Source organism: Carcharhinus amblyrhynchos, chromosome 1, assembly GCF_965287045.1.
Source record: "Carcharhinus amblyrhynchos chromosome 1, sCarAmb.v2.hapA, whole genome shotgun sequence".
Taxonomy (NCBI): Eukaryota; Metazoa; Chordata; class Chondrichthyes; order Carcharhiniformes; family Carcharhinidae; genus Carcharhinus; species Carcharhinus amblyrhynchos.
In genome coordinates this window covers 10,461,679-10,478,293 of record NC_137324.1, presented here as the reverse complement: position 1 = coordinate 10,478,293, position 16,615 = coordinate 10,461,679, and the positions used below count along the sequence as shown (strand labels likewise).

The window sequence follows — 16,615 nt, the reverse complement described above, 5'->3', positions numbered from 1 at the left end:
GAAGTGTAGTCTTTCAGATGAGACACTAAACCTGTCTACAGTGTTAGGTAAAAGATCCCATGGCATTTCAAGGAAGAGTGGAGCTGTTCTCCCTGGTTTCAGCCAACAACCAAAAAATTATTGACCTATGTGGGAGCCTGCTGTGTACAAATTGATTGCCAGATTTTCCTACATTGCAGCAGGGATTAATTTTGAAACACTGTTTTATTGATTGTAAATCACTTTGGGATAGTGTAATGTTCTAAATGGTGCAATGTAAATGCCAGTTCTTAGCTGAGTTCTCCCTTGGTAGAGGAAAGGACAAGCCCTGGAGAGATTGGTGGACCTCTGAATGCCAAAGACTGAGTAGTTTGTCTACCTCATGTCAGGTTTTGAGACGCAAGGTCCCCCATCAGAATTGTTTTTAAATTCGAAGTGACGTTTTTTTTTACATCTACCTTCTCTGTATCATGTTGCAGGGTTATCGTGCGGGCAATGTGCTCGATTCTGGGTATGTTTGTCACACAGCGTGATTCCAGGCATCGAGATAAAAATGTCAAAATCTGCATCTCTAACCACATCACCCAGTTTGACCACAACATATTGAATTTCCTCACACCCTGTCACACGGTAAGCTCAAATATTATTAATCAAGTCTGTGCTTTCTGTGTTTATTGCAGTGGGATGTGCTTGTGCATTCTGCATATTTTGACCAAATAATAAACTGGCCTCGAAGTCATGAACAAAAATCCTCAGGAGCAGGAAAAGACACTGAACCCCAAAAATACACCCACTCATTGACCATCTCGCCATCTATCCCCATAGCGCCCTCCTCCAGAAGTGACTCATTTCTTGGGCTGGCTTATCCTATTTGTTTCCCTGATATTACCATTCCACTTTTTTTGAAAAAGATCACTGCTCTCCACCCACCCCAACTTCTTAATATAGCTTCCTTGCTTTTTAATTTACGTGCCCTGGAATTTGTAGCCTCCCAGTTGAGTTCCTCATCTTCGTTCATTAATTGCCTTTGTGACTGTAGGACAGGTTGGTAAATTTTGCCCAGATAATGCTGTGACTGATCAGACTGTGGCTTTCAGTCTCCCATTGGAACAGTGCATTTCTGAAGGTAAAATTAGAGCAAGAGTTCAGCCCCTTGAACCTGCTGCACCACTCATTTGGATCAAGGCTAATCTAGCTCAGCTATTGCATTCAGCACTATCCCCATATCCCTTGATTCTCTTAGCATCCAAAATTCTGTAGCTCTCTGATGTGTATATACTCAGATTCACAGCAGTAAACATAAGAAAAAATAAGAACATAAGAAATAGGAGCAGGAGTAGGCCATCTAGCCCTTCGAGCCTGCCCCGCCACTCAGTAAGATCATGGCTGATCTGAAGTGGATCAGTCCACTTTCCCGCTTTCTCCCCGTAACCCTCAATCCCCTTGTCTATCAAAAACCTATCTACCCATGACTTCAGTATATTTAGCGAGGTAGCCTCCACCACTTCAATGGGCAGAGAATTCCAGAGATTCACCACCCTTTGAGTGAAGAAGTTCCTCCTCAACTCTGATCTAAACTGCGCCCCCCCCCCGCCATCTTGAGGCTGTGCCCTCTAGTCCTGCTATCCTTTTTAAGCGGGAAGAATCTCTCTACCTCCACCCTATCCATCCCCTTCATGATCTTATATGTCTCTGTAAGATCCCCCCTCATCCTTCTAAACTCCAACGAGTACAGACCTAGTTCTCTAATGCAGCAAATTGCAATGGTTCACAACCTTTTGAATGAAGAAATTTCTCTTCAACTCAGTCTTCAGTGATCAACTCTACCCCTCATGACACTATGCCCCCTAATTCTAGACTGTCCAAATGGGAAGTAGCCTCTTGCCTTCCACCCTGTCAAGTTCCATCAGGAATTTATATGCTTTGATGAGATCACTCCTTGTTCTTGTAAATTTTGAAGAATTTAGGCATAGACTACTCAAATCTCTTTTTGTGAGACAAAGAAAAGTACAGCAAGGTACAGCACAGGCCCTTCAGCCTGTGCCAATCATGATGCCTAACTAAACTAACAAAAAAACCTTCTGCCCTTATTCGGTCTATTCCCTCCCTATTCATATACCTGTTTAGATGCCTCTTAAATGTTACTAATGTACCTGCTTCCACTACCGCCTCTGGCAATGTGTTCCAGGCACTCACCACTCTGCATGAAAAAAAATCTCCCTTAAACTTCTCCGCTCTCGCCTTGAACTTGTGTCCCTTTGTCATTGAACAATCCTTTCATCCCGGACTCAGTCAAAGATTACACTTACTGTAAGGGTAAGTATATCATTCATCAGCTGCCAAGAGCAAAACTGTAACAAAAACAGAAAACGCTGGAAAGTCTCAGCAGGTCTGACAGCATGTGTGGAGAGCGAATAGAGCCAGCGTTTCGATGACCCTCAAAAACTCTGACTCTGCTCTAATGAGGGGTCAACCTGACTCAGCTTTGGCTCTGTCCTCTATCCATAGATGCTGTCAAACTTGCTGAGATTTTCCAGCATTTTCTTCTTTTGTTTCAGATTCCAGCATCGGCGGTATTTTGCCTTTAAGAGCAAAACTGTACCCAGTACTGCATAACCAATTTCACCAAAACCATGTGCAATTGTAGTAATTTTTTACTCCATACTTGTATCAGAAATGTATCCTCCTGCTGTGAGGTCTGTACTTGAAAATGGAGTTGTAAAAGGAACAATCCTTCTCTTTCCTATCTTTACCCTCATTTGATCACTTAATCAACTAGCAAATTTCTTATATGTTCTCTCCCTGCTCTCAAATTAACCTGGATTTTAATCTGTTCCTTCACTTGTCCCAGAATTGTGATGGTTTTGGGGTGGCATGGAGAACATATATATGATGATACATCAGGCATCACATAAAAAAGCTTGATGGGCTTGAGTGTCTTTTCCTGTAATTCGTAAGTTTCAGTTTATTTATTAGTGTCACAAGTAGGGTTGCATTACCACTGCAATCAAGTTACTATGAAAATCTCCTAGTCACCACACTACGGTGCCTATTTGGATACACTGAGCATGAATTTAACCTGGCCAGTGCAACTAACCAGCATGTGTTTTGGACTGTGGGAGGAAGCTGGAGCGCACAGAAGAAACTCACACAGAAATTGGGGAAAACGTGCAGACACCGCACAGACAGTGGCCCAGACTGGGAATTGAACCCGAGTCCTTGGTGCTGTGAGGCAGCAGTGCTAACCATTGTGCCACCATGCTGCAATTGCTCCTTAAAAGGAATGTGGTTCAAAGGTGTTGCAGGTTTGTGTGTCCTCCCCATCCCCTCTTGTAACAAGCTAAGAGATTTGAAGACTAGCCCAACATCCCTCTTTCCGTTGCCTTGTTTTGTAGTACAATGCGTTGAAGCCCATGTGGCCCTTCCCTTTGCTGGATCCACTGGACACAATGGATTCAGTGAGCTTATCCAGCAAGCTGATGATCCACACAGATCAGGCAATTTGCATCATCAATTGCTGGTCTGTGTGTAATGATCACATGGCAATGGTACTGTACTCCAGTGGCTTTAACAGCAATGGAAAACGATCAGAGCGGTGCCTTGAAGTATAGTCTGGGTAAACCAGTGTTTGGAAGAAGGGAGAGTTAATACTTCAGCTTTCAACCCTTCGCTTGACACCTCCAGCATCAACCCATCAGTTTATTTTTGTAGTGGGTGTAAGAAAACATTTTTGCTTAATATTCATTGTGAACTAAATTAACTGTTTATGTTTAGCCCTTGCTAGAGGGTCATTCTGGCTTTGTGAGCTGGGCCCGTGGGTTCCTGGAGCTGGGATGGATGGACAACCGGACACGTTTGGCAGAGGCACTCAAACACTACAGCTCCCTTGAGGGAGCACGTGGTTTGCTGCTGTTTCCAGAGGATGAAACTACCAATGGAAGAGTTGGGCTTCTGAAATTCAGGTACAGTTCATCATTTGTAATAATTGGATTGTAAGATCCTGGAGTCTGGGTTCAGTTAGGGAATTAGAGAGGATTGTTATTTATTATAGCACCTTTCACAACCTGATCATTGCAAAGCACTTCACAGCCAGGAAAGGACTTCTTTTGAGATGTAATTACTATTTCAAGGGTATGCGACAACTGATTTACGTGCACATACTGAATACCATGGCTGACCCGGTCAATATTGGGAAAGTTAAAGTCCCCTGCTATTACCACCCTATTTTTCTTGGAGCCATCTCTAATCTCCTTACATATTTGCTCCTCAATTTCCCACTATTTGCAGGCCTATGGTACATTCCTGTCCAAGTGATTTCCCCCTTCTTATTTCTCAGTTATACCCATATAGACTCAGTGGGTGAACTCTCAGAAATATCCCCTCTCAGTACAGCCGTGATGTTTTCCCTCATCAAAAACACAACTCCCCCTCCTCTCTTACCTCCTGTTCTACCACTTTGGTAGGAATAATGGTAGGAAGGACTATTACTTACATGGTGAAAAACTGCAGCATGCGACGGTGCAGAGGGACCTCGGGGTCCTTGTGCATGAGTCGCAAAAACCCAGCCTGCAGGTGCAGCAGGTGGTCAGGAAGGCGAATGGGATGCTGGCCTTCATAGCGAGGGGGATTGAATATAAAAGTAGGGAGGTCTTGCTGCAGCTGTATAGGGCACTGGTGAGGCCGCAGCTGGAGTACCGTGTGCAGTTTTGGTCGCCACACTTACGCAAGAATATTTTGGCCTTGGAGTGCAGAGGAGGTTTACTAGGCTGATTCCAGAGTTGAGGGGGTTGAACTATGAGGAGAGGCTGAGTAAGCGAGGCTTGTACTCGTTAGAGTTTAGAAGAATGAGGGGAGATCTCATTGAGACATATAAGATGATGAATGGGATGGATAGGATAGAGGTGGAGAGGCTCTTCCCGCTCAGAAAGGACAGTAGGACCAGAGGGCACAGCCTCAGGATAAAGGGGGGGCGGTTTAGAAAGGAGTTGAGGAGGAACTTCTTCACTCAAAGGGTGGTGAATCTCTGGAATTCTCTGCCCGTTGAAGTGGTGGAGGCTGCCTCGCTCAATATTTTTAAGACGCGGGTAGATAGGTTTTTGATAGGCAAGGGGATTAAGTGTTGTGGGGAGAGGGCGGGGATGTGGAACTGAGACACGACAGATCAGCCATGATCTTGTTGGGTGGCGGGGCAGGCTCGAGGGGCTAGATGGCCTACTCCTCCTATTTCTTATGTTCTTATAGCATTTGTACCTTGGAACATTGAGCTGCTAGTCCTATCCCTCTCTTAGCCATGTGTCAGTAATAGCTATAATATGCCAGTTCCATGTACTTATCCATATCCTGTTCCTGGTCTAGGTAGGTTCTTGATTAATAAGGGGATCAGGGGTAATGGGGAAAAAGCAGAAAAATGGGGAGGAGAAAAGTATTAGCCATGATTGAATGGCAGAGCAGACTCGATGAGCTGAGTGGCTTAAGGATAAAGAACAGTACAGCACAGGAAACAGGCCCTTCAGCCCTCCAAGCCTGTGCCGTGCATTGGCCCAACTAGGCCATTTGTTTGTATCCCTCCATTCCCAGGCTGCTCATGTGACTATCCAGGTAATTCTTAAACGATGCCAGTGTGTCTGCCTCCACCACCCTACTTGGCAGCACATTCCAGGCCCCCACCACCCTCTGCGAAAAAAATTAGTTCAGTTCCTATGTCTTAATTCAGTTCCTATGTCTTATGGCCTTATGCTGGAGGGAAACTTGAATTCCATCTTTTGAGAGTGCTACCCACTGAGCTATGACTGATACCTTAGAGCCCATTTCTGCTATGCTTAGAGTGGACAGGGAGAGGAAAAAATTCCAGTAAACAAACATTTGTTTTTCATCATATTGATCTCTTAAGTACATTGAGTGTGTCTGTGAGTGATTTGTCTATTTTTATTTCTGTTCTAGCTCCTGGCCTTTTACTATAAATAGCATTGTTCAACCCCTGGCATTAACGGTAAAGAGACCCTTCGTGTCTGTGGTAAGTTACACTTGTCTGCCATTGTTGATAGAGGGTTCCCTTCCGTGCAGCCTCCTGCCCCTCCACTCCAATCTCTCCCATCATTTTCTGCGTCCATCCCCTCGCCTTTCCTCATCTCTGTCTGTACAGAATGAAAAACTTTTGTGTTATTTCAATACACACCTGGAGGAGAGGCTTGATTTGGTTTTTGATTTGATTTGCTTTTGTTTGATTGCACCAGCTTCTGAATGGGGTGTGGGTGTTGCTGGCAAGGCCAGCATTTATTCCTAATTGCCCTTGCATGATTGGCTTGCTTGGCCATTTTAGCAGACAGGGACCGTGATACAGAGTCGATTCCCAGTCTGTTTTTGCCTCGCTGAATTCAAACAAAGGGCAGCTGGTGATTGGAAAATTATCCTATGTGGCTGTCTGGTAAGGGTGGATTCACAGTCTGAAAGGCTATTGGCACTTGCTGCGTTGACTTATTTGAGGGACTGAAGTGTTGGTGCCCATGAGACAATAACAGCACAAGTCATTGCCTTTTGCGGAAGCAGCAGATTATTCCGAACACCAGTTGCCTCCTGTTATAGAATAGATTCATAGAATCCTACAGTAGAAAAGGAGGCCATTCGATGTATCGAATCTGTACCGACCATAAGCCCACCCAGGCCCTATCCCCATAACCCCATGTGTTTACCCTGCTAATCCCCCTTACATGATGTGGGTATGCCGGCGTTGGACTGGCGTAAACACAGTAAAAAGTCTGACAACACCAGGTTTTAGTCCAACCTATTTATTTGATAATATTCTCACAAGCTTTCGAGGGGTTACCCTCTTCGTCAGGTGAATGGAGAGTTCTGTCTGAGGCCAGAACTCTCCATTCACCTGACGAAGAGGGTAACCCCTCGAAAGCTTGTGAGAATATTATCAAATAAATAGGTTGGACTAAAACCTGGTGTTGTCAGACTTTTTACTGTGAATCCCCCTTACACTCAGGGTCAATTTAGTATGACCAATTCATCTAACGCGCACATCTTTGGACAGTGGGAGGAAACTGGAGCACCTGGAGGAAACCCTTGCAGACATGGGGAGGATGTGCAAACTCTGCATAGAAGGTGATCCCCAGCCAGGAATTGAATTCGGGTCCCTGGTGCTGTGAAGTAGCAGTGCTAACCACCGTGCCACCGTGCTGCCCTGTTCTGACAACTAGATATTGATTTTATTCCCTTGAATGTTCTCAGCCAGCTGATTTTTCTTTGCCATGTTAAGCAAATGCTATCTTGTTTAACAGTAAGCATCATGCGATTCTGAAACTACATGGGAAAAGAGAGACAAATAAGAGAGGATGAAAAAGTTGACAGATCATTGAAGGTGTATCTATTTTAATTAGCCATGAAAGGGCAGGCCTGATGGAAAAGAGTTGGTGCTTCCTGAGATAATCTGGTCCTTAGATGCCAACTCAGCACCATTTCCTGTGTGTATTGTACAATTTCTAAAACATCCTATTTGTTTAACGCATAGGTGGAATTACATAACGGAAAATTCTTCCACATTTTCACTAAATTTCTGTTAAGGGAGTATGGTTTGGTGACAGTGAGGTTATTCACTTGCTTGTCAGGCAGGTACGTGCACAGATATACGCACGCACATACATTCATGTATGCACACCTGCCTGAAAGGACAATTGAACACGCAACCAGTTCTGCACAGAAACATTGAAAATTTGCAGCACAGAAACAAATTGAATCTGTGCAAGCCAAATAAAGAACTATTCAACTCTTTCTCCTTAGCCCAGTGCGTTACGCACTTTTAAGTGTATGTCCACCTGCATTAGTGCCAGGTAGCCTGGAGTAATGTCTCCCTCTGGCACAATCGTGGGAGAGATGTCAGTCATAGGGCAGCATATCAATGCAATTGAGGCGAGAAGTTATTTAAATTTATCAGTGTCACAAGTAGGCTTACATTAACACTGCAATGAGGACAAAAGAGAAAATGCTGGAGAATCTCAGCAGGTCTGGCAGCTCTGCTCAGCTCAGCTTTGACAAAGGGTCATCTGGACTCGAAACATCAGCTCTTTTCTCTCCTTACAGATGCTGCCAGACCTGCTGAGATTTTCCAGCATTTTCTCTTTTGGTTTCAGATTCCAGCATCCGCAATAATTTGCTTTTATCTGCTGCAACGAGGTTATGTGAAAATCCCCTAGTCGCCACATTGGTGCCTATTCGGGTACACTAAGGAAGAATTTAGCATGGCCAGTGCACCTAACCAGCACATCTTTCCGACTGTGGGAGGAAACTGGGGCAGCCGGAGGATACCTGTGCAGACACGGGGTGAATGTGGAGACTGCATACAGACAGTGACCCAAGCCCAGAATCAAACCGTGGTCGCTGCCTCTGTGAGGCAGCAGTGATGATCATTGTGTCACCAGGCTTGAGATCAGGTAGCAATGGAGTGTGCTTGACTACAAGCCCCTCCTTCCCTTGGGGCACAATAGCAAGCAGTGTGTAGAGACACCTGCCAGAAAGTGGCTCCTTGAAACATAACAGGTTCTCTGATAACAGTGATTGATCAAAAAATTCAAAATTAACAAAAACTTGCATGGAAAATGCATTGTTGAGGAACAGAAATGGAGCACTGGCCTTTGTGTAGAGGACTAGAATACAAGGGAGTAGAAGTCATGCTTCTGCTATTCAAAAGGTAGTAAGGGATAGGTTGCAAATCAGTCATGATCTTATTAAATGATGGAACAAGCTTGAGGGGCCAAATGGCCTACCCCTCCTAAGAGAGAAATCAGAAATATAAAGTACAGAAAGGGGCCATTCAGCCATCATATCTGTGCCAATGATTAGTCCAACAAGGCACACCCCTCATCTCTTTGTGATGTCTAATTGGATTTTGATTTATCCCAGTGCCTAATTTATTTGCCATATCCCATTATCCCCAACAATGACAGTTCTTCTGTTGGCACCCTCAGGAGTAAAAGGGAGGAAAATGCAGGTCAGGCAAGCAGAAAGTCAAACCCAGGCAGGGCAGCCTAGAAATTGTGATTTATGTGAATTATGTCTCAGTAATCTCATTAGCAAGCGGTGGGGTTCACTTGCTTCTTATGAGAACAAGGCTGGATTTGAGATGGAACTCAGCATGGTTTGTTCCTCTTGCTACCCTCCATCTCCAGTTCTCAGTTCGTGCTTTCCAGCCTTGGTTAGGTAGGGGATCGGATTCTCACTTGTGAAAGTTATACTGTTGTTTTCCCCCCTTTCTCCCCTAGAATGTCGTCGAATCCTCTTGGGTTACCGAGTTGCTGTGGATGTTTTTTATTCCCTTCACCGTTTACCAAGTAAGGTAGTAACTGTCGCTAACTATCACTGGGGGTACAATCGGTAAGGTTGAGAGAACTTGCTCGTGTTTGGCTGACTCCTTTCATAAGATAAGTCTGCCCCCACCGCCATCTCCATATTGGATGTGCGAAGGCACAAAGGACTATTGGGATGCTGGAGGTTTCATTAGTTTAGGGATTTTCCAGTGATTACTTAGTTTTTTATGATCTGTCCTTGAGTCGCGGCAGAGCCACATGTCCCTGTGTCCTAACTTTGATGTAATCAATAAGCACGTAAATGGATTGAGGCCGTTCCAGCCATCCAGCACTCTCCAACTGTGTATGATCTCATAACTCTGGCAGCACCACTATTTTCGCAACCCCCCACCCCCACCAATACCATCACCACCACCACCACCAAACAGGTGTTAGTCCTGCTCCATTGTAAAGTTGCTGATTTACCCCTAAGCAACTCTCTTCTCTAGCTTTGGGCAAAGTGGAGGGTGTGCAAGAGAAAGATATTGGTCTAGCCTTCTAAATGTTTGGTAAAACCGGAGGTTTGTTAATGAATATCAATCAATTATTCCTCTTCTCCCATTAACAAATTCGCACCTACAATTAAATGATGTTAAAACTGTTGGCTGGAGAGGGGGGTGTTTGAAATTTTACTTGGCCACTTAATGTTGCAAGCAAATATTCTTATTGTACATCTTAAAGAAGAAATAAATTGTCCTTCGTTACTCAACTGGGGTAAGCTGGTGGTTATGATGCTGAGCTGGTAAGCAAGAGGTTCCAAGTTTAAATCCCTTAGGCTTATGTTGTGTCACCAGTGTGGGTGGACCTACTGCACCATTCATTTGGAACACTGGAGGAGGAGTAGGCCATTCAGCTCCTTGGGCCTGGTTTGCCAACTCAAATGAGATCTAGGCTGATCTGCATATCAACTCCCAATATGTTCCCTTGTGCAAGGAAATGACCGTGAAAGCTGCCAGATTATTGTAAAACCTCCAACTCTGTTCATTAACGCCCTTCAGGAAAAGGAACCAACTCACTCTGACCAAAATTCAGTTCCACACAATGTGGTTGACTTGTTATGGTCTCAGTACACAATAGCCTTATCAGAACAGATTGTCCAAATTATCAAGTTTTCAGCTTGATTCAGTAGTCGAGCTCTTGCTCCATTCAGGGTAATGGGTTCCTCCACCCCCCCCCCCCACCACCACCACCACCCATGCCAGGACTTGAGCATGTTGATCCTGCACTGAACACTGAATTGCTGGTGGTACAACCTCTGAAGGTTGCACCTCCCCCTCAAGTGAGTCAAAACAACAAGGCATGTTCCTGGAAGCCTGATCAATGCTTTCCTGAAATAAAGACCAAAAGCAGACTAGTTAATCATTTGCTTCATTGCTGTTTGTGGGACCTACGAAAGCACTTCATTGGCTGTAACATCCTGGGGAGCATTAAAATGCAAGTTTTTCCTTTTCCCATTTCAGAACTAGTCATTTGAGTCTCACCCCCACGTCACTCAGTTACGCGCTTAGGAACTGCAGAAAGTTAAGATGTAAATTTCAAGGATCTTGTTGCCTATCTGAAGACAAAAAAATGACTAATTTTCTCTTTCCCAATGACTAACCTAGGGTAACGGATCACCGATGTAAAAAGTCCTTTTCTGTTTCTGCTAATTAGAATCATAGACTCATAGAATCCCTACAGTGCAGAAGGAGGCCATTCGGCCCATCAAGTTTCCACTGACCACAATCCTACCGAGAGTCTAACCTCACAATCCTATGTATTTACATTAGCTAGTCTCCCTGATGCTAAGGAGCAATTTATCATGGTCAGTCAACCTAACCCGCACTGTGGCAGGAAACTGAGCATACCGGAGGAAACTCACGCAGAAAGTGCAATCTCCAAAGAAAAAGTGACCCAAGCCTGGCATTGAACCTGGGTCTCTGGTGCTGTGAGGCAGCAGTGCTAACTACTGTGCTACTGTGCTGCAGTTTCAAGTTATACATTAGCAATATATAACTTGAGACTGCTCTTTTCTGTCTATCCTGGCAGCTTGCTAGAAACGTGCAAAACTAATTCCGTTGCTCTGTTGTATTCCTATTTACCTTACCTTTATTTATTTTATTCTGCTGCAAATATAACTGATTTTGCCTTGACATGCATTGATCTCTGTCTCAACCAACCTCTCTGGCAAAGCATTCAATGTTTTCTGCCTGTAAAGAAATTTCTCTTAACATTCCTCTTCACACTCTGACGATTTACCTATTCATAATTTAAAAATCTCGATTGAGTCTTCTCTGATCCATTGAAAGTATCTTCACTAGTGCCTTCCAAATTTTCCATCTTGGCATCATTCAGATGCAGCTACACTACAGATTCTGGATTAATATCTTTCCTGTAGTTGGGCATCTAAAATAACAGTGCTCATTTCTAATTATGATTAAATGAATGTCTTAAATAAATTTATCATTTCTTCTTTGCTATTGTAGTCTGTGTCCAGATTTATAAGACGCAGCATGCTTTGGGATCTTTTCTTGACTGCCTTATTTGCCTGTTTGATCTGGTGGCAGAGTGGTTACGCTCCTGAACTTTGCAGCATAGTGGTCATGAATTCAGTTTCACAATAGCAAGTTGAAGAATTTATTTCAGTGTGCTCAGTGACTTGAGCTGTGACTATGCCAGGGCAGTGTATACAGCCATCTGTTCACATATGAGGAAGGATTCCATTGCCCTTAGTCTTCCCTACTAGCTTCCAACTCCAGCGTCACACTATCTGTTGGCTCTGGGTGGCCTCAGGCTAACTAGCAATGGGTAATGGTGCACACACCTAAATAAAATATTAACTTTCTCTGTCTACATTCTTAATTGCCCTGTGAACGTATTTCATCCTACATATGTACTCCCTCACACTTACCTACATTAAACTGCACTTGTCTGCTCATCGCATCAGTGTTCAGAAGTCACACTTTATCAGTGAGTGATGACAAGTTATTTCAACCATGAGTGGTAGCTGGTGCTTGGAAGGAGGAACCTTGTCTTTTTTTGCCCACCACCAAGACTTGAGACCAATTATAAACACTAACTGAGATCAACTAAACTGGCGTGAGTCAAAACTGCTGCTGATGGATCTCACCTGGGCAACACAAACTGTTATCAATTTAACCTTGCTTCACATAACTGTCCAAAGTTAGGTTTGGGAATAAGTAGCTTTGGGAACACCAGCTGTCAAAGTAGTTTGGGTAGTGAAGCATAACTGTGTATGAATGCCATAGTGGCTAGCTGTTGCTATCCTTCCTTATAGTATTTTTGTGTTTTTGGTTCCTGTAGATGGCTGTCCAGCATGTCCCAAATGGATGAAGAGTCAGAGGAAGAATTTGCAGTCAGAGTCCAGGAGGTAAGTTGGTTGATGATCAGGACATTCTACTGGTAGCATTCACTCTGAAATACAGCAGTGGCCACGGTTTCAAACTTTGGTAATCAAAGTGAGTTGGATAAATTTTTGACCTTTCTACTAAGATTTGAAAAGCTAGTTTCGCCTATATGAAAACATTCATTACTGTTTCAAAGCAATCATCTTAAGACTAGGAACAGCAATCAATCCCATGGCTTGGATGTAAAGAACTTTGCGGGAATTGCAAACATTGTGTGTTCAGGCCTGCCGTGATACTGCGCGTTGAAGGTAGCTGAAATTTCTTTTGAGTTTTGTTTCACATTATATGATTTCTGACACCATTTAATTTTGACTTTATAACCATGATTAAAGCTTGAGTCACTGTTGCTAAAAACATAGAAACTAGAAATAGGAGGAGGCCATTCAGCAATTCAAGCTGGCTCCGCCATTCATTTTGATCACAGCTGATCATCGATTTCGATTTCCTGATTTTCCCCCCCGCCCAATATCCCTTGATCACTTTAGCCCCAAGGACTATAAGTTTTCTTCTTGAAATAAGTAGTGATTTAGAATAATAAAGCCACATGAAACACAAAGCACTGGGTTCATTTCCAGAGAGAAAGAAAGAGAATTGATAAATGGGAGAAATTCATTGTTAAACCTTGGTGAGTGCACAGATCTGGTCTTTATTTTACAAAATGGTTCGGGAAGGGACCAGAGAAGTTGCATAAAGTTTACTAGAGCAAAGTTCCAGTATCAGAAAAGGTACAACAAGCAGGGGCTGTTTTCTCTAGCAAGGAAGACTGAGGCTGATAGAAGTCTTTAAAGTTATGAAGGGTTAGATCAGATAAACCCAGAGAAAATGTTTCCACTTGCAAGTGACACCAGAACTAAAAATCGCTAATTAATCCATAAGCAAATTCAGGAGAAATTTCTTCACTGGGAGTAATTAAAATATGAAACTTGCTACCACATGGAGTAGATGATGCATTCGAAGGACACCACAAACAGGCACGAGGGAGAAAGTTATGGAAAGATATATGTCAGTGTGGGGAGATGGAGGCTGGCATGGAGCATAAACCCCAGGGGGAGGATTTCCCTGCCATGCTGCCCCAAAACTGGAAAATCCCACCTGAGGTCAATGGACCTTTGCATAGTCCGTCCCCGTCTGCTATAATTCCCGTGGTGGGCCGGGTGGGAAAGTTCCACCCCATATACTTGTTGGGCCAAATGGCCTGCTCTGTGCTAGAAATGCTTTGTAAGCGTTGACTGAGGTGATTGAGAAAACTGCTCTGAAAGTGGATGACCTGCTTTTGGGAGATCTTGAGGTGAAGACTGACATATCTATGTTACTGTAAAGGTTATACATATACTCACAGAAACTTGGACTTGGGAGCAGGAGTAGGCCTGCTCCGTCATTCAATGTGACATTGCCAATCTGGCTGTCATCTCAACTTTCCTGTTTGTTCACCGTAATCCTTAACTCCTTTGTCTATCAAAAATGTGACCTGCTCTACCTTGAATAAATTCAGTGACCCACAAGCTCCACTGCTCGCTGGGCAGAAAATTCCACACACTAGTGACCCTCTTAGATAAAAAATCTCTTCATCTCAGTATTCTATATTCTCCTATTCTTAAATTGTGTCCTTTAGTGTCAGTCTCCCCCACAAGTGGATACATCTTCCTGATATCTATCCGGTCATGTCCTCTCAGGATCTTGTATGTTTCAGTAGATCATCTCTTATTCTTCCAAGTTCTTTGGGTACAGGCCCAATTTGGTCAGTCTTCTTTCATAGAACGAACCCTTCATTCCAGGAATGAGTCAAGTAAACCTTCTTTGCGTTTCTAACACAGTTATATATTTTTTGAAGTAAGGAGACCAAAATTACAGATGTGGTTTCGCCAAGGCCCTGTAAATTTGCCATTAACCTTCCCTACTTATTCCATTCCCCTTGCATCAAATTACAGCATTCCATTGCCTTCCAAATCATTTGCTGTACCTGGTTACTAATCTCTTATGATCTGTAGACCAGGACACCTCAGTACGACTAATTCATAGAGTCCCTACGGTGCAGAAGGAGGCCATTTGTCCCATTCAATCTGCACTGACTCTCCCACAGAACATCTTACCAAGGCCCGCTCCCACCCTATCCCCATAACCACACACATTTAATCCCCTTACCCCACAGATTTTGGGACACAAAGAGGCATGTAAAATCACCGGCTCCCAACACACCCCTCCCTGATGAGCTCAATGTGTTCTATGCTCATTTTGAGCAAGAGGTCAGTGAAAGCATGCCCTACGCCCTAGAAGCCCTGGATGAATCTGTATTTGGGGTCACCATTGGAGATGTCAAAGCAGTTTTCTCGAAGGTCAACCCACGAAAAGCAACTGGAGTACGAGCATTCAGATCCTGTGCGGATCAGCTGGCGGGAGTATTCGCAGACATCTTCAGCCTCTCTTTACAATAATCTGAGGTCCCTTTCTGCTTTGAGAAGACGACCATCATCCCAATACCTAAGAAAAACTAAGCAGAGTGCCTCTGACTTCCATCATTATGAAGTGCTTCGAAAGGCTAGTCATGGCACGAATCAGTTCCATCCTGTTGGACTTCCTGGATCCGTTGCAGTTTGCCTACTGCCGCAACAGGTCCACAATGACGCCATCTCTCTGGTCCTGCACTCAATCCTGGACTCCTAGATTTCAAAGACATCTATGCCAGACTTCTATTTATTGACTACAGCTCAGCTTTCAACACTATTATTCCCATGAAACTCATTGCCAAACTCCATGGCCTGTGACTTGGCTCCTCCCTCTGTGACTGGATCTTGGACTTCCTCATTCACAGACCACAATCAGTAAGAATAGGCAATAATACCTCCACAATCATCCTCAACACCGGTGCCCCAAAAGGCTGTGTTCTCAGCCCGGTACTATACACCTAATACCCCTATGTTGTGTGGACAATTTCCCCTCCAATTTGATTTTCAAGTTTGCTGACGATACCACCGCAGTGGGTCAGATCTCAAACAATGACAAGGCAAAGTACAGGAATGTGATAGAGAATTTGGTGAACTGGTGCGGTGACAATAATCTCCCCCTCATGTCAACAAAACGACGGAGATTGCCATCAACTTCAGGAAGCGTAGATGAAAATGTGCCCTGTCTACATCAACGTGCCTCCCATCCATTGACTCTATCTACACTTGCCGCTGCCTTGGCAAAGCAGCCAGCATAATTAAGGACCCCACGCGCCTTGGAGGTTCTCTCTTCCACCTTCTTCCATCAGGAAAAAGTTTCCTTCTCTATGCCCGATATGCTTTATCTGTATAGCGCGCAAGCAACACTACTTTTCACTGTATGTTAATACATGTGACAATAAATCAAATCAGATATCGCATGGACAGTGGGAGGAAGCCAGTGCACCCGGGGGAAACCCATGTCGACAAGGGGAGAACGTGCAAACTCCACACAGTCAGTCACCCAAGACTGTTGCTGTGAGGCAACAGTGTTAACCACTGTCCCGCTGTGCAAGAATTCTTCAATCTCTATCCATTTAGGTAATATACTACTTCTCTATTTTTCCTATCAAAGTGGAGAAGTTCATATTTTTCTGCATTATACTCTGCTAGTCACATTTTTTGTTTGCTCATTGATCCAATCTTTATCCCTTTGCAGACTCTTTACCTCCTCTTGACAACTTACTTTCCAACTTATCTTGGTGTCATCGGCAGATTTCGCTACCATTACATTTGGTCCTTTCATCCAAACCACTGATGTACATTGTAAATAATTGAGGCCCCAGCACTGATCCCTGTGGCATTGAAAATTGCCAACCCAAAAACAATCCATTTATCTCTACTCTCTGCTTCCTGTTAGCTAACCTATCCTTTGTCCTTGCTAATATGTTACTCCCTCTTGGAC

The 16,615-nt window shown here is 43.9% G+C and overlaps 1 protein-coding gene across 2 annotated transcripts in view; it reads left to right on the top strand.

The window, feature by feature from the left end:
• aup1 (AUP1 lipid droplet regulating VLDL assembly factor) overlaps positions 1 to 16,615 on the top strand; it is a 45,908-nt gene that overhangs the window by 13,821 nt on the left and 15,472 nt on the right. For both annotated transcript variants that reach the window (XM_080193472.1, XM_080193482.1), the window contains exons 3-7: positions 459 to 609; positions 3,754 to 3,941; positions 5,920 to 5,992; positions 9,240 to 9,313; positions 12,627 to 12,693. In XM_080193472.1, coding sequence (XP_080049598.1) covers positions 459 to 609; positions 3,754 to 3,941; positions 5,920 to 5,992; positions 9,240 to 9,313; positions 12,627 to 12,693 — 553 coding nt within the window. The remainder of the gene's footprint in view (positions 1 to 458; positions 610 to 3,753; positions 3,942 to 5,919; positions 5,993 to 9,239; positions 9,314 to 12,626; positions 12,694 to 16,615) is intronic.